The 23,299-nt window shown below is 38.3% G+C and overlaps 1 protein-coding gene across 2 annotated transcripts in view; it reads right to left on the reverse strand.

Moving 5' to 3' along the window:
* The window catches only part of LOC101174433 (netrin receptor UNC5C), a 199,128-nt gene that overhangs the window by 85,285 nt on the left and 90,544 nt on the right, over positions 1 to 23,299 (reverse strand). For both annotated transcript variants that reach the window (XM_011479047.3, XM_004072344.4), the window contains exon 2: positions 8,506 to 8,742. In XM_011479047.3, coding sequence (XP_011477349.1) covers positions 8,506 to 8,742 — 237 coding nt within the window. The remainder of the gene's footprint in view (positions 1 to 8,505; positions 8,743 to 23,299) is intronic.

The following is a 23,299-nucleotide window of genomic DNA, read 5'->3' on the forward strand; positions in this document are numbered from 1 at the left end:
AAATCTGAGGACACACACTGACGAACACAAAAAAACTTATGATTTATGAATATCATGCATGTATCATGGAAGACCGTAATTTCATACGTGGAAAATGCACACAAAAAAAACCAAGAAGTCTAAAAATACTTTTTTTTGCATCACTGGACTACTTTATATAAGCAAGGTTTCCTAGACTATTATTCTCCCTGAGCATATTACTAAAATATGTAATACTGTGTTACCCCCAGGAAAAGCATTTAGCCATTCCAAAAAAAAAAATATATCCATAAAATCCATCAGTTTCAAAAGGAAAAATTAATGCAAAGTGTGTCCCACACAACTGATTGTGGTTGTAAAATTACAAAATACTACAACTTGTTTTATAATAGTCACAAAAAACTCATAAATAAATCAGCTTTTTCCATACGTATTTCCTTTTTTTTAAATATAAGGTGGTTTTTAAGTTACAAAGTGATCGTTTTCTTTTTTCTATCCAGCTTTGTGCGTTGCTGTTACTTCAGATTTTAACTCCTGCATAGATGCAGTCATTTAAAAAGCTCATTTGTTTTGTATGTGGGTCATTCAGCCAGCAGCGTGGGATTTGTTGAAAAGGTGTTGGAAATTTTTTATTCAAAATAAAGAACTGATAATAATTGATAATAATATATATTTTTTAAATTTGTCTGGTCTGGTAGCTGAGCAAAAAGATAGTAACTGAAAGCATCTTTAGTTGGATAGATTTTATTGTTACGACACTTATGCAGGGCATTTCCACTGTTGATTGCTTTCATCCAAAATGTAAATCTTTTTTCTACAACACATCCATGACTGATTAAAATTGACATTGTGTAAATACACAAATTTCCTCCTCAATAAATTACATCTGACAGCTCAAAGGTTGCTTCCCCTAAAACTGAATCAGCCCCAGTTGTTTCCTTTGCAGGCTCTCAAAATAAAAAAATAGAAAGGCTGATGGGCAGAACAATTCATTGCGGCTTTAAAAGTCCCAGATCACTCACTGTAGTTTGTTTAGGTAGTGGGTTCAGAGCATGCATCTGCTGTGAGTAGACAAGCGTGGAATCTTGACTCTCTGTAGCATGACAGAACTTTACATCAACAAAACCGCAACTGCCAGCTAAGAGAAGCAGAGGGGGAGATAAAAAATGGAAGACGAGTTTGAAGAAAAGTAGATACTGTCACAAGTCTGCAGTCCTGTTGAGCACAAATCCCCCACCTGGAAAGCTTTTTCTCCTGGTTTCAGTCACCACTGGAAAGTTTACTTGTTTATTTGTTGTTTTGGGAGTCCAATTTGATGTACAGGATCTCGATGTACTGCAAACCTCCAGTACTTTTGAAGGATAAAGATGGTATAGAAAAAGCTAAAGTAATGCAACCCATATACCTCCAAAGCAATTACATATTCAGTGCTTTTTATAACTTCTTCAAGGCCCAAGGACTTATACAGTCGCAGTTCTATTCACCGACCCACACACAAGCATTTATATGCTGCCATGCTCAGTCACTGGGAGCAACATGGGGTTCAGCGTCTAGCCCAAAGACAATTCAACACATTGACAGTAAGAGTGGGGACTGAAGTTGCTACCTTCCAATTAGGGTCGACCGCTCTACCACTGTGCCATGGCCACCACCACTTATAAGAAACCTAAAAGTAAAAGGCTAAAATTGTTTAGCAACCTTCCAACCCTCAGAACTGTATTTATTGTGTGTTGATCTCTTAATTTTTGTGAATTCACACTCCAATTGTTTTTGTTTAATTCCACCACTCTTTCACAAGAGGATGTGCTGAAAGAAAAAATAGCTGAAGAACAGCAAAGCTCCGACAAAATATAAATTCTAAGTTCTTCAAGTCAATGAGGCTGAAGGTGAACAGAAATGAAATGAAAAAGACATTCAGAAAACAGCGAGCGAGTCTGATGGAAAAACAGAGACCGGACATTTCAAATGGTCTAGATAATAAATGGAATAGGGGACGAGTGTGCGGAACGGGCACTCAAAGGGTTTCATGTGTTTAAATGTGGTAAGTAGGTCCAATGAATTGTTCTTTGGGAAGGAAAAGTAGCAGGAAGCATCCCAGAATAGTTGTAAACATGGAAATCAAGTAGATATTGAGTATAAATTATAAAAACAAACAAAAAAACAACAACATTTGAACTGCATATTAAAAGCATGGTAACTTGATCACTTTAGTACAACATTTGAATTTTACATCTAAACTCATGATACAGGTGCATAGCAAGCAAGCGATATACTGTATCTCTAATCTACTGTATAATTGGTTCAGGGTGAAAAAGTGTTGTTTAACAAAGGATTAAATCATTTTCAGAAGTATTTCCTTAGACAGCCAATCAGACAGACAACCAATGGTTTCCAAATCCATTGTGTGTTTTGTTGAGTGCATGTAAATCTTGTACGTTTTAGTCTTTCACTGGTCCCAAAGAGACAACGAACCAGGACACAAAAGAGTCTGCCGGGAACTGTGACCAAACTCAAACAATTCCCACTAACATGCATCATCAGGCAAACAAACATTCAAATTTGCATACAAAGAAAACAAAAGCTTTACCGCCACACATAGTCGCAGAACGAACGTGCACAAATTCAGCCGGAAAGCCGGTGTGCTGAAAACTTCTACACATGGCTGTCGTGCACTCGAAATGCTCGCCAAACAAAACAAGTGAGAAGGAGAGATGTGAGGGCATCAAAGAACTAAAAATGGCTGACTAAACTGATGTCAATGGAGGCAGAAACAGAAAATACAAAACCAAAAAAAAAAAAAACAACAGAGAGAAAGAGCAACACGAGAAAGGGGAGCGACAAAGACAAAAAGAAATCAATACAAGAGAGATGGCAGTAAAGGAGGGAGAGAGGTCACACATCACCCAAGCCAATACTGTGGGAGTCAGTAATGCACGAATGTGTGTGTGTGTGTGTGTGTGGGTGTGTGTGGAGAAGCAGGTTATTGCTAGCAGACTAATAACCATTCACACTTTGGCTAATGGAGACAAAGTAAGTACACAAGAACACATCATGTCAGTAGCTCCAATTGTAAAGATACGCCCTTCACAATGACAATCACAATCTACTCAAAGGGTTGTTGTTTTTCAAAGCCACGTTTGTTAATACATACTATATACGTGTGTGTGTGCATGTAGCCGAGACTGAGATGTCATTCTTTTGATAGTGGGTTGTCAGGACATCTCGTTTTGACCTTTCATGTATTGTAAAAAGTCAACAAAAAAGCAGAAATTAAATGTGTCTCAAAGAAAGTAGAACTAAAAGCTGGTTGAAGAAATAAACCTCTTTTCCACTGGCTGGATGATAACCTCTGCTTCCCCTTAAGCCACTATGTACGTCTTTACGTGAATTCCGTTGTGAGCTGTTCATAATTTTGCGCCGGTTGAGAATCACGCATTTTATGTAGTTTATATGCAATTATTACGTAAATCTTCTGTAATGTGAGTCATTTTAGCAAGATGCATGCGCAAATTTGCGACCTTCCACGGCCTTTCCACGTATGTCTAACGGACTTTTCACGCATGTACCACCAATGTGTAACTTTTATATTGCGAATACGGCGCACATCACAGTAAAATTACATAATTGATGCACAAATTTTGGGCCAGATTTGGTTTTCGCATTAATTTGCTTGTTCTTTCCATGGTTTATTTGTAATTCTGTAGTTTTTAATGTGGTTCATTCATTATAGTATATTCATGTCTGACCAATTTTTATCTGTACAATATGCACAAAATATACGTAGTAGCTGTGTGACATGGCATTTAGCCTTTGCCTTCAGATGATCTTCTAGCCTGCTTGTAACATTCACCTGGCTCATCCACACTTTAAAAATGTTTGTTCTGTCTTCAATCACAAAATCGATGTCATTTAGCAATAATTCAGTTCTTGAGCCCCGTCTGATGTTTGCTTTGAATGAAAATACAGCAATCTCAAAATTGAGTTCATGTAATGAAATGTTGGAGCTTGCAAAGTGGAAAGCTGACAGTTAAGCACAGGAGGGATAATTAAAACAACAAAAGTCCATGTTTCATGTTTCCTCAAGTCATAGCAGTTCAAACCCCAGTGCTCCGTCAGTGCATCGTCCCTGTTTCTCCTGCATGTCTGATTGCTTCCCAGTGCAGGCCGATGACATAATTCTGAGGAAAATTATTCATCAAGAGGAAGAGAGGAAATATCAGTTTTTATTGAGGTAGGTATTGAACCAAAAAAATGTTTTCTTCCAATCACTTTTGCCTCCTTGGCAAAGTGACATTCTTGCCACCATTTAGCATTTTTGTCATATATTTTTTTTAAATACAGAGTATAAACTACTGTCTATAAAAATGTGTATTTTAAGTTATGCAAACATGTGTGCACAGAAAACTTACTCTGAACTTTTATTTATCTATGCATGCCATAGACAGTATTCTGCTGTGCTCTAGTTTTTATGCCTTATCATAGTATTATGTATTACATATGCAAACAGGTTTAAAAAATGATGATTGTCTCTTATAGTCCCACTCCAATCCTCTTTTGCTCTATTTATTTTTTAAAGTGTAACCAGTAGTTTTTTAATTACGATTATGCTGTTTTTTGGGGAAATCAACAAACCTGTGCTGTTTTCTAGGACATAGTTTTTGCAGAACATCAGGAATTCAATAGAAGTTTGCCTCTGAGTTGTGGGTGGGACTGTTAGCATTAAGTAAGCCTGCCCTGACTTCCCATCATCCCTTTGGTTATAGTCTCTCGTGCTAGCTTACAGCCCCTCACAATCCCAACCTAACATTAGCTTTGCAGCAGAAATGGCGAGCCATATCAGAGCTATCCAGCCGTACAGCCAGATTCCAGCTCGGACAAGGAAAATGAAGACGTACACGGATCTATTTGTCTACAATCAGATGCATCAGAACAGAACGGAGCAGAGAGTTTGTGGCCTGCCGATTGTAGTACTTCCAGCTACAAGCATTTTCCAAAAGAAATTTCGGTCATCTGTCCCTGATTCACAACAATTTGAATAAAGAAATACAATTTAAGCTCAATCTTCTTGATATATGACTCCCATTGTGAGAAAAATGCTACAAGAACATGTTAAAAACACCAGAAACTGATTTTTTATTGGCATGGGTCTTTAAATTGGAACGGTTTGACGTAGTGGATCCATGATGAGAACCTTGGAGCCTCAGTTACGCTAAAACTAGATGATTTTACCTTTTTTTCTTTGTTTTTAGAATGTCCAGTGCTTCACCACTCCACATTTGTCAGCATGAAGAGCAAAATCCGTTCTTTCATTCCTCAACTACTTTTGCCTGTTCATTACCTAGTTCTTATTTAGGAAAATGTTTAGTTTTGTTTTTGTTGATAAGGCTTTTGTAGAGCACTTTGTCTTCATGAGTATTATATGAAGGTGCAATATAAATAAATGTTGCTTGATGATAAAAAAAACAATAATAATAATGATGGTGTAAATGACAGATTAAGGTCTAAAAACAGCACAATATGGGTCCTCAATCATGATGTTTTCACATCACAAATTTGGAACTATGAAGACAGAAAGGTAGAATGAATTAAAAATAAGAACACATATTGACTTTTCTATAATGGACAAACTTTGCTTTTGTGATCTAAACTGATAAAGAGGGCACATTATATCAGAATGCACGGTCACAGCTTCACATAGCTAACCAGCTGAAGGTGCGGCAAACACTTGCTTGAACTTCACTTAACCTTTGCAGACTTTTGTCAAACAACCCACTGCTGCATCTATTAATAGTCGTGGGAGGTCAGCAGCTGTGCCTACAAATTGAGTTGGATGAGTGTGTGCGCAGGTCTGTGTTTGGGGGAGAATTCAGTGAATGTAAATTTGGCAGAAACCCTTTGAAAAAAAAAAGATTTTGATGTTTTCCTAAACTTGTATCTTGATTATGGTATCTAGATTTACTGGTGTGAGTCATAACTTCTTCTTCCAATAAAAAAGGAAAAAAGTCATGGAATGGTACCTGTCACTGTCTGTATCACTCCCCTAATATTTGCTACCCACTCCCCATCATCCCCTCATCATTCCCCGTTTCTCTCCCCTGCGTCTCAGGCTCAACTTGATCCACCTCTGCTCTTCCTGATTTCAGTTTGTGGAAATAAGAGTGGGGCAAAAACAGCACGAAGCAGCGAAAAAAAAAAAAAAACAGATAGGGGAAAAAGTAAAAGAGGATGAGATAAAGAGAAAGAGCAGGAAGAGGAATAATAAAAGCAGTAGGGGGGACGTAGCTTCTGGCTGTGTCTGTGAAGCAGCGTGAAACAAAGGAAAGAAAACAGCTTACAGAGTATTGGTTTTCACACAGGCAAACAGACAAACAGACAACTCAGTGTGAATTTGTGAGGCACAGAAAGCGCTGCCTTCCAACGTGATTCAGTAAAACGATGTTGCATAATATATAATCTCTTTATAAACTCATTGTTTGTTATTTAAAGGTGGCCCAAATCCTTTGAATAAAGGTTAAAAGACATGATGGAAGTGTTATTGTTCTAACATTGCTGTTTGCACTGTTCAGTTGCTAGTTAAAACTTTTTATCACTTTTTTAATGCAAAGCCACAGAAAAAAAAATCAAATGCTATTTATACAGCAAAATTGTATTGATTTATTCATCATAAAGTTGTGTGAGTACATCAGGATGGATTACGGTGTCCTTGAGAGATTAAATGGCCCATAGGAGCAAAAGCAGCAAGCAGCCAATGGTGATGGATCTGTGTGGGATGAATTAAGCATGAATGAAAGCACATCTTAAGCGGGTCAAAAATGTAAAACTAAATCAATGTTTTAGCTTGGCCTGAGGGGTTCTGCCAGAAATATACTCCCACCAATAAGTCTAAAAACGAAGTCATAAATCTCCAACTGAAAAACACCCAGGAAAAGCTGTCAATTGGTGCTGATACTCTATAATCCCTTTTCTTGTTCAATCAGTTGTATAGTTTGCTGAATGACTCATATTTGTGAAAAACCGATGCATAAATCCACGGGCCGTAAATTAAATGCAATCTTTCTTTGTGTAGACGTTATTTGGAACCCAGGAGGAGGCAAATAAAAGTCTGCTGGGAGATTAAGACGGGACCAGCAGCTGCACAGTGCAGAGAGAGGAAAACTCTGTGAGAACCACTGGTATAAACAAAAATGATAATTGCATGCCATATTTCCAGCTTTTTCACATCAACTAGTAATGACTGCAGCGTATAATCATCAATGTACTCTGAGACAAAAATCCCACAGAAAAAAAATTTTAGCACAGGAAAAAAAATGTAGTTAAAAGGAAATTGTAGGTTGTTGTTTTTTATTTATTTTGCATTTGCAATATTATTTCTTCTTTTAATCATATTTTCTTTTACCACTGTGTGCTTCTGTCTTTTCTAAGTGCACAACATTGTTTTCCCACCTCTCTAAATTAAACTCCATTTATTTTAACTACTTTCAAACTCCTTTTCTTCAGATAGAGTTTTAGTAAACCCACAACCCAAGCATCAAAGAACCCACAACCAGCAGCATTTCTGGCTCTAGGGTGAGCACTCAGTTGAAGGGCAAATCTTCCTAAAAATTTCCCAGCATGCTTTTTACTTTCACTTTGCCCATTAGTCTGGTACAAAAAGAAATCCCGATTGGGATCGGGTGATTTTAATCCCACCTTTTATAGGGTGGATACAGTCAAACTTATGTCACCCTTAAGCCTTTCGGTCGTTGTCATCCTGCCAAAGGAACAGCGTGATTCATCATTACTTAGCCGACAGAGGAGTGTGTGCTGTCAAGTGACAAGTGTGGAACTGGCTGCTGTCCAGTACATCACCATGGATCTCATTAAAGTGTCCTATGAACATCCCAGTGCAGCCCCTTCTACACAGTTTATACATGTTTGTGGTATGAAACAAAAAAAAAAGAAAAGTATACAGGGCGGGGGCAGAGCTAGAACATTTGGGTGGGGGGTAGAAGACCTTGGAAGGGTGGCAAATAAGAGTGGAAGGCCATTACAAGTGAATTATTAATATTAAAATAGCAGGTCTTCTAGCTGATGTGCTAAAAAAATATTGCATTTGTTAGTTTTGCAATGCTTCAAGAAGTTTGTATTGATAATTTCTCAATCTTTATCGATAATGGGGGGCAAGGCTTTTTGGGGGATGGACAGCTGCCCACCCCCCGGGTCCCCCATAGCTCCACCCCTGATAAAGGATTAAATTGTCATAAATTATGGATAGATGATCTTAATTTACTGGTATAATCGTGTGCTTGTAGGGTGTTGAATTATTTTTAACTGTTTAATCAATATATTTTCTTTTTATTATTAACTGAAGAATAAGAAGTTTTCTTTTTGAAGGATAAGCCCAAATGTAATGAATAATTTGATCTTCATTCACCACAACACTTATTAGGTTTGGGAGCTGAATGCTTCTGCACCAAGCATTACAAAAATTATATTTTTTCTGGATTATTCTGTAACTTTGTGCTGAATGAGTGTGAACTCACTCACCTGAGTTCTCGTCAACCCTCTCCTCTACGGTGTGGTCCTTCTGGTGGACCCACTCACTGTTGCACTTAAAGTAAATCTGTGTGGCAGGAGTGGCTTTGCAGTACAGATTGACAGGCTTATTCTTGACGATGTAGCCCTCCTCAGGTTCAAACAGGAAGTGGGGTAGTGGCTCCGGAGGATCGGAAGGAAAGGTTTCCGGAAGTTCGCTCAGGCTTAGGAAGTCATCATCATCTCTCACTGCCAAAAGATGAGAACAGTGGTAGAAGTTAGCTTATTTTTATTTTGTTTTTGTAAGTTTGAACAAGTAATTCAAAATTCTTATAAACACTTGTCTAATTAATAAGAGGAATTGTGTTACAAACACACATTTTTGTGTGATGATTCATAATTTCTGTCCATGTAACCCTTGTGGTATCCTAGGCACTTTAACATTGGGAGTTGGGTCATCTAGACCCACTAGACAGTGCGCTGAACCTTTTTTCTTCAATGATTTGTGATCTTCACTGGTGTCCATGGATTACATGAAATATTTCCACCTTTATCCACCTTTGTCATGGTAGGAATAACACGTCAATGCAGGGGGGGGGGGGGGTGTCATAGGATAGCACAAGGGTTAAGATGAGTATTATTAAAAATAAAGTTGTTTTCCTCACACGCTGTCAGAAAGTGTTCACATCTTCAGCTTTGATTGTGCTTTTTATTCGTGTAATACTTGCAGAAAACACAAAAAGTATAAAAACAACAGCTCTCACTAAAACTACATCAACAATGACATTTCTTTGGATTTTCTCAAAATCCCAAAGTTGATTGTCAGAGACCTCTGATTACTACATTTTGGAAAAATTCTGCGGAATACAATCAGTGATAAACTGCCAATAGAATTCAATATTCACTCTATCAAAGAGTTGGATTTCCTACAAAGGATAGTCTCCTTGTTTGTCTTTGAGTTTTAAGCTGTTTTGTTGTTTGATTTCCCCCAAGACTGCTGTCAGCTGATCAGTCATTACATACTCTGAAGTTATTTTAATAAGATTCCAGAACTGCTCATATGTTGAAACTAAAGCGCTCATGCTTGAATTCCCTCTGTTGTGGAGGAAAAAAAAACCAACAGAAATCATTTTCCTTAAGCTCTTTTCAAAACAAATGATTTGTTGTTTCAATAACCTCTTTTCACCTTTTGGCACATCCTGTCAGGGGTCACCACAGCAAATCAGCTTTCACTGAATTGCACTGGTGGTTTAGCAGAGAGTTTTATACAGAATGCCCTTCCTGACAAAACCCTGTATTTTATCCAGGCTGGGGACAGACACAGGGAGACCCAAACTCAGGTCCCCTTGTAGCTACATAGTTGGGCAGTCGCATGAAAGCTCTTGCCTAAGGAGCAAACCAGGGTTTTCCTGTGTGCCAGCCAACTCACTAAACTATCCAGCCACTACTACTATCACTACTATTACTACTGTTGTTTCAAAAACCATTAGAGAAAATATTGACTTTCAGTTGAAGAACGAGTGATCGAAGATTTCAAAGAATCCGAACTGTGAGATATGGGTGCAAATACTTATGCAACAAATGGTTCCTGATAAAAGTGCTCCAAATTCATGAGATTGTCCAGCTTTCATCACTTTTAAAGAAAAGGTGACTGACATGTCTAGAAATACCGAACAAAAACTGCTAAAAACACATGATGTTAATCATATCCACGTTCTTTGTAACCCTTGTGCTATCCTAGGCACTTTACCATTGGGGGTTGGGTCATCTAGACCCACTAGACAGTGCGCTGAACCTTTTTTCTTCATTGATTTGTGATCTTCACTGGTGTCCATGGATTACATGAAATCTTTCCACCTTTATCCACCTTTGTCATGGTAGGAATAACACGTCAATGTAAGGGTGGGGTCATCTAAGATAGCACAAGGGTTAAGTAGGGTCACTTTTGGGGTTAATATTAAAGTTCACAGTTGACTTGGGTCTATTAGACTGAAGTGGATCAAAGAAATATTGACGGACTTCACTTCCAATCTTTAGATGCACATGAACATTATTTCATAAAAAGTTCATGAACAAACGTGCGTGTTTACATCTAAAACATTTAATCTCATTATCATCCAGCTTTTTCAATCTTTTAAAAGTCCAACTAAAATATCAGTGGAAAAATAACATAGTCTAAGAAATATTCTATTGCTTTTTGCCTTAAATGTATAATACACACTGTCACTGTTTAAAAAATATGTTTTCAAATTTGCTGTATCATTATTTGAGCAGGAAGTTCAAGGGTTAAAATGTGTTTTTGTCTGATTCCCCGTCACCCCGTCGAAGCTTCCATGGAAAACACACCTTTTTGCCTTGATAGGTCGCCTTTATATTTGATAGAGTTGTGTGTTGGCTTTTTTGAAAATGGAAACAAAAATGTTTGTAGAGAAACACAAAGCTGTGGATTTGTACACACATTCTCTCACATCATTCTTTAAAGTCCCAATCCGATCATCTTTTGTTCAATTGCAAAAGCGTTCCCAGTGGTCTTTGAATTATGATTATGCTGCTGAAATATGTCTTTGAGTTGCGAGTGGAACTGTTGGCGTGGTCAAAGCCTGCCCTCATTTCCGACCATCTTCCCTGTCCTTTTCCGTCCTTCATCTGGACACCTCTGAGGTTTCTACTTTTTTTCTTCCGGAATCCGATTTTTTAGGAGTTTTTCCTCAACATGAAGGAGGGTCTAAGGGGAGGGATGCCCAGTTTAGTTAATTCTGTTTAGTTAGTTTAGAGTTAACCTGTTGAATTGTATGACTTAATGATCCTTATGATTTTATGTTTACTATACAATTAGCGGTACGAAGCCCATTGAGATGACTATTGTTGTAATACTGGGCTATATAAATAAAATTGAATTGAATTAAATATCATCACTTTGTCTAAACTCTCTCCCACTGGATTACAGCCCCTCACAACCCCAACCTGACATTAGTGGTGCAACAAAAATGGCGAGCATCATCAAAGTTATACAGTTTTGAGCCAGATGCCAGCTCAAACAAGGAAAACAAAGACATACATGGATCTATTGGTCCTCCTTTTTTTATCTGCTCCTGATTCACAACAATTTCAATGAAGAAATACTCAGAACTGCAACTTCAAGCTTAATATTTCTCATTCATGTCCTCCATCATGAGAAAAATGCCACTAGAACATGTAAAGATTGTTACACAAAAAACACGATTTTCATTGGAGTGTGTCTTTAATTGTTGAACTGTTAAAAAGTAGTGGGTTGTGGGCAGCGCTGATTGAACTGTGGGATGCCAAAAGGTTAAAAATTAGAAAGCAGCCGTGACTGAGGTCACGATTTCAAAATTTCCCCTCATCCCATTTCTGCAATTAGTTCTGTGAGAAGATGACAAGTGGATGACAATTTCCCCGTATCATTTCATTATCTGTGAGAACATTTCTCTTGTTTCTGGTTATTTATCCAGTGCTGTAAACAGACATTTCTGTGTCAGTCACTCCCCTGTTGTTTTGCCCCCATGTGTCATTTTCGGGTGCTCTGCATTTCTCCAGCCCCTTCGCTTTTGCACCTCTCCTGATTTCACCCCGCCCAGCGCTCGATCTCAGCCTCATTTGTCATTCGGAGCTTCATTGCTCTTGAGTGACAGTTATGAAGTATTGATTGGCATGAGAAACATGAGAGTCAAAGAAAAGGGTGATTGGGATGGGAAAAGGTGAGGGACAGATACAGTTTTCACTGGTGAGATCTTCATTTTAAAAGATGCCTGCTATTTCATTTTCTTTTCTAAAAGAAGAAAATAAAAATCAACCTCACTATATTTTCACCTTCTCGGTGTAAAACTTTTCAACTCCATTTTTTACCCTAATTTCTGCCCCCCGCAGCTTTTTCCTAATCTCCTGACAGAGTGACTAACTGATCCTTACAGGCTAACCCATAAATGTTTGCCTGAATGCTGTCATCACTAATGGATGGCTGTAACAGAACAATGTCCAGGCTCAATTTATAATACGTCGTAAAAACGTCGGGCTGGGAACAACATATTTTTCCCTTCGCTTAGGTTTGTAGCCTTGCTGTCTTCACAAAACCTAAAAACTCAGCCAATAAATCTGTAAATCTGCTGAGGATGATAATGTCAGGAATTATGGTTCATGGCTGCAAATTTTGTTTGGGCAAAGAAACCGATAGATTTGTCACAAGGAAGGCAAAAGATAATATTTATTTTTTTGATAAAACAAAAAAAAAGATTTAGTGCCCCACTTTCATTTTGCATGCTTTGTGATTAAAAATAAAGATGTAGGCATCGTGGACATGTGTTGTATCACTGTCATCCTTTATTTTACACTTTGCTCCACATTTATGCTATTTTCAGGCTTTGCTCTGTTAATTTATTTATTATTCGTTTCATTTTTTAAAATTACATACTTGTTTATTTACACTTTCTGCAGAAAGCTTGATTCTTTGCCATTTTATTTGACATCTGTTGCATTTATTTCTATCTTTACCATGACCGTTTCAAACATGTTTCCAGTTTTTCATTCAGGGATATGCTTCCTTTATCTGTAACAGAACATCTATTTCATCGACACACAGGCAGATTCATGTTTTTGTCCCATTATAAGTCAACGCCAGATGATACATCTTGTTTGGTTTCCACTGTCGCTTGTCTGCTTTTCCTTTCATGAACTACCTTTTAGGCTTTGCTTTATTTATGTTCATTCAGCTGATTCCCGCCTGTTAAGATCTGTGCTTGAGGTCCTTTTCGTTTAAGAAAAACAACACAATATGTGTTTTGTTTTGTGAGGAAAAATGATCTTTTTAAAAATGGCGCAATGATTTTAGATGAGTTTGCACATTTAAAGCTCAATTAAAAATCTACTATTAACACATAAAAAATAGCATCCTATTGTGGAACTGTTGAAGAGGAATGGACCTAAGCGTTGGACCTGGAGCACACCAAACTGGGCCATATAAGGTCAAACAGTGGAGGAATGTGTCTGGGTCTTGTGTTCTTCACTCTGATAGAGGTCTATGATGTTTATCAGTGCAGAAGCCGTGGAAATCATGAAGTCATACTCCCTAATGCATTATCAGATGGTTTGAATCGGAAGCAGCTGCAAAAACATATGCATTCTGAGAAGCAGGGACTTTCTCTTACACATAATATACACATATACACTTTTTAGATTAAATGAGAACAAAACATAGTTAACAAAGAAAACAAAAAATCTCTCACATTAAAGACCAAGTCCAATGAAAATGTTTGCTGTTTTTAACATGTTGTAGCATTTTTCTAATGATGGAGGATATATATAAAGAATACTAAGATTAAAACTGTATTTTATTATTTAAATTGTAATGAGTCTGGAGCAGACGGAAAAAAATGCAGTTTGAAAAAGCTTGTAATTGTCATAACAGACCACAGGCTCCCTGGTCATGCAGACAAATAGACCTGTGTACTTCTGTTTTCCTGGTCTGAGCTGGCATCTGGCTCTCAACTCTACAGCTGGATAGCTCCAATGTAGCCCATCTTTTTTGTTGGCCCTGTAATGTTAGGTAGGAGGTGTGAGGGGCTGTAAACTAATGGGAGAGAGAATGAACAAAGGGTTGATGGGATATCGGCACAGGCTTACTTCAAGGTAACGGTCCCGCCCACAACTAATGAACTCCTGCCGCTTCGGAGAAACTATGTCCTAGACAACGACGCGTTTTTGATTTTAGCTAAAAATGGCATAATCATAATTAAAAGACCACTAGGAATGCTTTTACAGCAGATCAAAATATTTTTTGAGTTGGTCTTAAAAACATTTGGATACACAATAGAATATGGAAAGAGTCAGACATTCCTATTTTTCCGTCATTTATCCTGTTTTACTAAAGCTCCCGTATTAATTCCCAAATACAGGAAACATCCGTGCCAATCTTTAGAGCTCTTCTTGCCCACACAAACCCTTCTTCAAAACAAGAACACAGATTCACAGTAAAAGTTTCCAAAGGATATACGAATCTGAAAAAAAAAGAGCTTTTTTTCCAATTAATTTAAACAGGGACATGGACAAAATTAGGATTAGGCTGAAAACTAAGAGAGAAATGGGCCAGAAGTGAGCCTCAAAAGTTCAATATTAATGTGAAACAAGATAAAAATAACTGAAAAAACACTCAAAAGTGATGAAAGTCATAGAGAGAGTAAACAACAAACTAATTTGGAGCATACGCTTCATAGGGTGCACACGTTTACAGAATGTAAACACAACCACCCAATGCACAAACACAGAGTTTCTGTCAATCGCTTTAATAATTTGCTATCATAACTGCATAACCTAAAAAACAAAATATACTTTATAATTCCCTGTAGGATCATTGTTTCATTTCCGTCGCTGGAGACTCAGCACTGAACTTTCAGAAGTTTATTCAAGCACTGTTCCATTATTCATGCTTGGAGAGAACAGCTGGATGTTTGGATAAGCTTCAGTTTACCCTCCTATGACTGAATACATACCTGTAAACGCTGCTTACTGAGCAGAGGAATTCTGCTCTTACTAACAGGCTTTTGCTGCTGTCCTAAAACAAAATGCCTTAAAAAAAAAAAAAAAAAAAAAACAATGTTTGGGAAAAGAGAAAAAAACAACCTGCATGTATAACAAATGCTTTGGATGGCATGGCATTTTTGTTTGTTCAAAGATATAGCAGTTATGGAAAATATAAAGCTCAAACACAAACAATGAAAAGTTTAATAATTGTAATTTCTTTTTTTTTTCTCTTTTTGGCAGTGGAGCTGTTTTTTGAGATGGGGAGCTCAAATGAAGATGATGATGATGCAAAATCCGGCAAAACTATTATCCGCTTCAGTGCCGGGGTGACGGTGAAAGGAGGGCATGTGCATTTCTGACACTAAAATGTTTTTTTTCTTCCTTTTTTTTTTAGAATGGATAAAGGTGGGGTTGGATCAGTTGTACTCATTGACATGTGGGTGAATTACTGATAAAACCCCAGAGTATCACACCCCTCCTCTGAAACACGACGCAGAGCAGTCACACATTATATGCATCCATTAGAAACCTAATTAAGGTTTTATCCTCCGTTTGCACTTTGATAAAAACCATATTATTCAAGACAGGGAAGCAAATGCGAGAGAACTTAACCACTCCATTACTTTTGTCCAAAGGGATCAATTTAATTTGCATATTTTCCAGCATAAACTGTAGAAAAACAGAAGGTTTTATAAGGTAGATCTCTTCGTTCTGGAGAGCTCAATACAGGTTTTATTGTTTCATTTCCAATTTCAATCTAAACATTTGACTTTAAGTTTTTTATATTTAACAAAGATCTATTTTTACTAAGAAGAGCAGGTGCTGAACCATTCAGACGAATGGTTATAACAGAGCATGTACAGAACCCTTCACGTCATAGCCAATTATCTCTCTAACAGGCTTTAAGAGCTGCGTTTGGCAATTTATGGTTGCTGAAAAACTGTTGACTACCTGAGAATGGAGCGAACGGTGACAGCTGCTTGGTGTACTCTGACTTTTAACGATCGTGACAAACAAGGCCGCCGCTAAAGCCTGAAACTAGATTTACAGCCCCGCCTGCAGAGGGGCGGCTCGGTCAGGCTACAGCTGGCTTCAGCTAAAAACTCCAAACTGTTTGCGGAGCCAGAGAAGAATAAATCTTACGGCAACTGGGAGGTGATAAAGACTTGAGTCTGTGATTTGAAAAATGTTACACACTTAAATCTTGTGAATACTAAAAAAAAAAAAAAACAGAAAAGCAGGCATGGTGTCTGCTTGTTTAATTCATTTGCAAATTAAAATTCAGTAAGCGGCCTTACCTTCGGTTGTCAGGTCAGTGCTCAGAGCACAAATTACTGTATGAGAGCTGCTAATCTGTGGAAGGAGGTCTGTCACTGCACATGCATTTTTAAACAGGCAGACTGTAAACCTGCAGAGCTGCACGTTAGAGTGTGCATTTCTGCAGATGCAGCTAGTTGTATTTTCGTATCTGCAACTATAGAAAACTCTGCACTAGCTTTTCGTGTTAAACATTTTGATTGGTATTAGTGAGCTATTGTAGTATTGATTCAGTGTTTCTGCTTTTAGATTTAACAGTAAAATTTTGGAGCATGTTGGCCTGCCCACAACTTTCATATCTTAGCAATTACTGGAGGGATTACTATGAAACTTTGTGCAGCTATTTATCATTCTGAAAACAGCAGCTAAGGCCTTTTGACTCTGGTGATCTCCAGAACTGCCAGAGGGTTTGTTCTTCTGTAAGGTTTGGGGAAAAAAGCAGTTTATAATGCAAGACATTTGCTGTGATATTCATAAAGTGGAGTTAAGAGTTTCAGCAAACAGAGTAAAGTGAAAAAATGAGCTAAATGTTATCAGTGTGTTGTAAACTTTACGGTGAAAAAAAATAACACAAAGGTGAAGGAGTTTAAAAAATCATAATAAAGTGAGTGGAAAAAAAGCACGAAAAATATATTAAAATGAAACAGCACAAAATTGAGAAAGTGCTTTTGACTGAGAAGTCATTTTCTTGATGCCCCTTGGTTGCGCAGACACTCGCTAACACGTTCACAGTTGGACGTACATCACACATATATACAATTGAGCACAGTCGCATTTTAAGCAAGGAGCAGATGATGAGTGGGTGTTTGCAGGTAGGCAGTGTGAGAGCTCTCAGCAGCTATTTTTTAATGACTGTCTGTGCCAAGCATTGCATCAACACAAACAGGCAGACACTTTGAAGAACCTTAAGTGCATCCATGCCCGCCCTGCTTCATTTGTCATTAGTGCTTCCATTATTATTTAGCTTTGCCGCATTCCTGTACTTAGGCTGTATTTACATACTTTAGGCTTTTTTTTTCTTCCTTCAGAATGAAACCCATCAGTGGTCCAACATTTTAGAGGCAGTGGGGTTTCGTTACACAGAAGGAAAAGGGGTCTGTTGTAGTAATCTGTTGGGAGGACTTGGGTGCAGGTATGGTTCATTTGTCCTGGAATTGCCCTTAAGCTGGAGCTTATCGCTGGTTTCTGCTGACTACAGACAGATTTCACAGGATGATCCACAGTGGTAGGGGTTTGTTCCACATTGGCTTCCTAGTTTTGTCTCTAAAAGGAGGTGAATGGAAATCTAAATATCGCATGAACATCCTTCACATCTTGGTAAGCCCAGACGTGCACAGAAACTTTGATTCGTTATGAGTTTATATGCCTTGATCTTCCTCTAAACTCAGTTACTGCTTAATTTTACAGCAGCAATTAGACTCCATATCAGTACACTTAATCAACTAAGAACTTGTCTGTTTATTCCATAAAGTGGATTATTAATTATTAGCAAAAATGTAGCAATAGTGCTTAAAAAAACTGCAAAATTTTCATATTTTTAACCAAACAATGTATAAAAACTGTAAACACAATTTTTGTTACAAGGAAAATAAATAGTCAGTGAAAGTGAAAAAAGTGAAAAAAAACAGTTGTTTAAGTTCCAGTGTATGGGTTTAAGGCTGTATCACACACATACCCACATGCAGCTGGAGCATCTCATTGATATGTGCAGCCTTATGTAAGCTTATGGGGGTACAAACTTGTGCAAGTTGCTGTGTAATGTTATCTTCCAGATGGATTCGGTCTCCCTTATCCCAGGGCCTGAGGGAAAAGCAGGGCTTTGCTTTCATTCATGTTCTACTATCTCAGCTCAGTATCGCTATTAATACAAGCTGCCAGCACGAGGCAGTGCTTAAGAAAATCAAAACATAGGCTGGGGAAGTTCTTGCATTTTCAAGAAGATAGCGTAATGTGTTTTTTTCTTTCTTTTTTTGTCCTGGGTGGTGGATGCCTGATAGCACTTCAGACTGTTTGTGCGTGTTTACTGTTTCTTCACTTCTGAATTGTCCGGCTCTTCGTTTGACACATCGGCTTGTGGCTTTTGATTAAATTAGACATTAATTATTGCAGCTCAGATGGCATTAGGTTAAAAACAAAATGAACAGGGCCAAAAACAGCATATTGGCAGATACAGACAGATCTAAAGGTGTTTTTCAGCATTTACTGTAAAGAATTACTAGTATTCCATTTGTTCCCATTTGTCATTAGATGAATTTAAAGATCTGAAACATTTCTGCAAACACAAAATAATTTCTCTCTATTATTGTTCACAAATCTGTCATAGTGAGCACTTCTTCTTTGGTGCAATAATCCATTCCACCTCATAGGTGTGCCACATCAAAAAGCTGATTAAACGGCGTGCCTTGGACTTGCTACAATGAACAGTCATTCTGAAACGTGCCATTTTGTTTTATTGGGGGGGAGGGGGGTTGCTAATGCAGCACAACACATCTCCTTTGCATAGAGTTGACCAGGTTGTCGAGCGGCAGTGGGGTTATGGTATGGGCAGGTGTATTTTATGGATGAAGAACACAGGTGTATTTTATTGATGGCATTTTTAATGGACAGAGACACTGTGACGAGATCCTGAGCCCCCTTCTTGTGCGAGACATCCAAGAACATCCCATCAAGGTGCAGCATGATAATGCACAACCCCGTGTTGCAAGGATCTGTACACACATCCTGGAAGCTGATAACATCTCAGCTCCTGCATTGCCAGCATACTCAACGGACATGTCATCCATTGAGCATGCTTGGGGTGCTCTGGTTACGACAGCGGTTCCAGTTCCCGTCAATATCCAGCAACCTTGCACAGCTGTTGAAAAGGAGTGGACCAACATTCCACAATTGACAACCTGATCAATTCTATGCAACGATCTGTTGCACTGCAAAAACTGAGCGTTTTTGAGTCCCCAGAGCCACTAAATAAACGAAACAACACGTTTCAGAGTGGCCTTTTATTGTGGCCAGTCTAAGGCACACCTGTGTAACAATCGTGCCGTCTAATCAACATCTTGATATGGCACACCTGTGAGGTAAGATGGACTATCAGCAAAAGAGAAGTGCTCACTATGGCACATTTAGACAGATTTGTGAACAGTATTTGAAAGAAATTGTTATTTTTTGTTTGCAGAGAAGGAGTTAATCTCATAAAAAAAATAGGAGAAACAACAATATTTTTTATATTGTGAAAATTCTACTCAGACATGAAGATAAAAGTGAATCCATCATCTTCCTCCTCCATCTGGAGACTCACCTCCACGTTCTCTTCATGACTTTTTTTTTCCCCCTCTCTTACTTTCCCAAGCTGAAACTCCCCAACCCATCCCCATTCCCATCCCACCTGCTGTTTCTCTCTCCTCCTTCTCAGTCCCTGTCTCCATCTTTTCTGTTTTCTCCCTGGCACATCTCCACACTCCCCTGCTTTAATCTTCAATGTACATTTCCCGCCTTTACACGTCTTCTCTTCTTCCCAACATTTTGTCTGCCTGCTCTACTCACTGGCAGTTTTCCACGCAATTCTTCCCCTCCAACCTCCTTCTAAGTCGCTTTACCATCCCACCCCCTTCCCTTTAAGTCTTTTCTGTTTTTTTTTTCTTTTCTGCACAACCTCACTTACTCTACTTCTCCTTCCGTAACTCTCTCCCTACTTAGGCCCCTATAAATAGACCCTCCAGAGGTTTTCTGAATGGACGTTACTTCTGACCCTATTACAAAGACATTAGGGATCATACTGTTCCATCTTGACCCCCTCACCGAAACACACACCTTTTTTTCTTCTGAAATGATTTTTCCTAAATAAAAATTGTGTTTTATGTCTATTTTGTATTATGTATTTCTGTCCGGAGTAACAGCTGAGCAAAAATTTCACATCTGAAAGAATTTCCCAGAAGTACAGAAGCTGATTCCCTCTCGATTTTCTCATGATAATGACATCTAATATCTTGTTATCGCGAGTCCTAAGCGGGTCGCAGTCCTTCCAGTCTGCATCTCTCATGCATCATTCTGTAACTGTGTAGATGGTCCGATCCCCTCATCTAGCCATCGGTGAAGTTGACAACAACCACTGAATCACTGAACTGCAGGCGCCTGCGCAGCTGCAGCCGAGCCAACCTTCTCCTGAAATGACTGAAATGGCTGTTTATGATCGACAACATCAGCACACTAAAACAATCATACTTGCAATAACACTTTTAAACTGACCAATTCTTCTGGTGTTCATCAGTTTCTCTGATAATCTGCTGTGTTTTGCTGTGGATTGTACAAAAATGAAAAAAGAAGTTTGTTCTTCGTTATCCCGATATTACAAGGAAGAACTTGTTTTCACGTGATAACGTGATAGTAGATGTCGGTATCACAAGACAAAACAAGATCAGCTGTTCGGTACATAAGATCCCAACAACATTTACGTTTTTTTTGTTGCTGATTCTGGGATTTCTTCCAACTTACTGATTAACAATGTGAAACTTTTTCTATGTGAGTAACTACAAAAAGCTTTACCATAAGTGAGGCATTCTTCCCTTTAAACTGCCACTTTGTTTGCAAGCTAATGAGCTGCTTAACAGTCATCTATTTATAACGATAAATGCCAGGATTTTCAGGTTTAGCATCAGGGAATTCTGTCTGCCATGTTGTGAGCAGAATGTGGAAGAAAATTAGTCATGGATGTAAGTTTGTTCCTTCAACACCATCTCTGTTGTTTCTCATCTATCTGTGTCTGCTCCTCGGCTGCCAGTGTCCTAATTAACTTTTATCTCGAGTCTGCTCCCCTCACAAGCACCACTTTTAGAAACGACTTGTTATGGAGACTGTGGGAACTGGAGCAGCAGTTAGTGAGGAGGAGAGGAGTGGAGGGACATCGACGGAGCACAGAATTATAGCATTTTGCACTTTATGGTAATAAATTCCAAAGACATTTTCCCATTTTAGACCCACTAATGGGTTTCATTCAATATTGACAGATTTCAAGTGCAATCAAATCTGAATGTACCTAAATGCAAAAATCCACACAAGGTTTTATTATTTTTTTTATGTCAGATGTCTAAGTCTGACTTCCGACACAGTGGCAAGCACTGACATTTTCAGTCATAAGCTATAAAAATACCCAAAACAAAATAAATGAAAACAATAATAATAAAGAAATAAATAAATAAAAAATAATGGAAAACCAATGAAAAAGTAATTTTAGTGCAGTGACAGAAACAGACCTCTCTGCAGGCAGCAGATCATGGGCTGTCAGTTAGCTCTGAAAAGCTTGACAGATGAGTTGAAAACAGATTTAGGACAGAAAAAAGAAGTCAACTTTAGAAAATCCACAAAAATATTGTGGCAGGTAACAAATACATTGTGATTAGTTATAGATATGATTGCAGAAGAATTCATGTTTCTCAAAAAGAGTGGAACTGCATCCTCTTAAGAATGTATGCTAAAACACATTCTTAAGTCCTGCTAAAACAGCATGACTGCACGTGAGTTCTAGCATACCTCGAAGTTTTATTTATTGATTTGTTTGTTTAATTAGTTATATACTTGGGGGGAGGGGGGGGGGGGGGCATCTGCACTTTTTAAAAGGTCGGCCAACAGTCGTGTACACTGTAGACACTATGCTGCCCACAGCAAAGTGGTTCTCCTCACCGTCAGGGTCAAGGGTTGAGGTTCACCATTTGTCTGAGTGTAAAACACACAAGTGTACTTGTTTGGTGCACAGCTTGGAATGCAATATATATCATATGCAATATATAACTAAATGGAAATATATCGTTATCGCAATATCAAGCTCTGCATTTTGTTTGTCACAAATTGGTGAAAGTTTCAACAAGTGGTAACCTTAAAAGGGCTAAAACAATCTTACGGTTGCTTGAAGTATTTAAGGAATCAAATGAATGCATTTGAATAATGGGGTGGACCCCTTTATGTTGTTGACCAATCAGGTGGACCCCTTTGATGTTAGATGCCCGCCTCTCAAGTAGATGAGGGTCATTTGGAGTATAATTTGAGTTAAATTAACTTTTGTTTCAATGAAACTGCTGCAGTGAAATGTATGTGATTACAATCTTTTGAATTTGTGTCCATTATTTAATTCAATCCAGATTTATCAATTAGAAAAAACTATCTTCTAGATCAGGGGTATCAAACTCATTTTCACAGAGGGCCACATCAGTGTAGTTGCTGTCCTCAAAGGGCCAAATATAACCATTTTTTAATTTTTATTTTAAGAAATTAAAAAATTTTATGCTCTCGTGGGCCACATAAAATGTGTTCTAGATAGTCACATGCAGCTGTGACAGCCCATGTCCACCTGTAAGGGCAGATGTGACATTAACAGCATTTCAATGACAGCCCTAAAGATTGCAATAATGAACTTTGGAGCAACAACCATACTGGCTGCCCTTAAAAAGAAACTACAGATGTATTCCAGTCAAAACATGCGCTTATATAGCTTCAGTAATAACACTGACATTTCTACACATGACCTAAATGTACTGCAACTCGTGCAGTTCCCAAATAATGAAGAGGCTTAAAGGAATGAGGATTCTGTTACAAGCTAGGAGACTGGCTCCACACGCCCATAATGGCAGCCGGCTTTGAGACTACAAAGAGTCAAAGGGAATATTAAGCAACTTCTGCAAGTGAAGCTTCTCCTCTATAAAAAGATATCTTGACTTTAAACTGAAACATTCTGCCTCCTCTTCCCCCGTCTTTTTTCAAAGCGCTCAGGGCAGCAGAATAGTGTCTCAAGTCAGTGGTCCATCCTTAAAAAGGAGAGGAGTGAAAGCCCCACAGCTTTGTACATTTACCATCTTCCCTTCTCAGCAAAGCTTTTCACTCTGGGCTCAGAAATACTTTTGTGAAGCTTTTTCTTGCTGTCATTTCTCTCAAGGATGGATGCACAAATAATGTTTTGAAGGAGAAGCTT

The sequence above is a fragment of the Oryzias latipes genome, chromosome 9 (genome assembly GCF_002234675.1).
Source record: "Oryzias latipes chromosome 9, ASM223467v1".
Taxonomy (NCBI): domain Eukaryota; kingdom Metazoa; phylum Chordata; class Actinopteri; order Beloniformes; family Adrianichthyidae; genus Oryzias; species Oryzias latipes.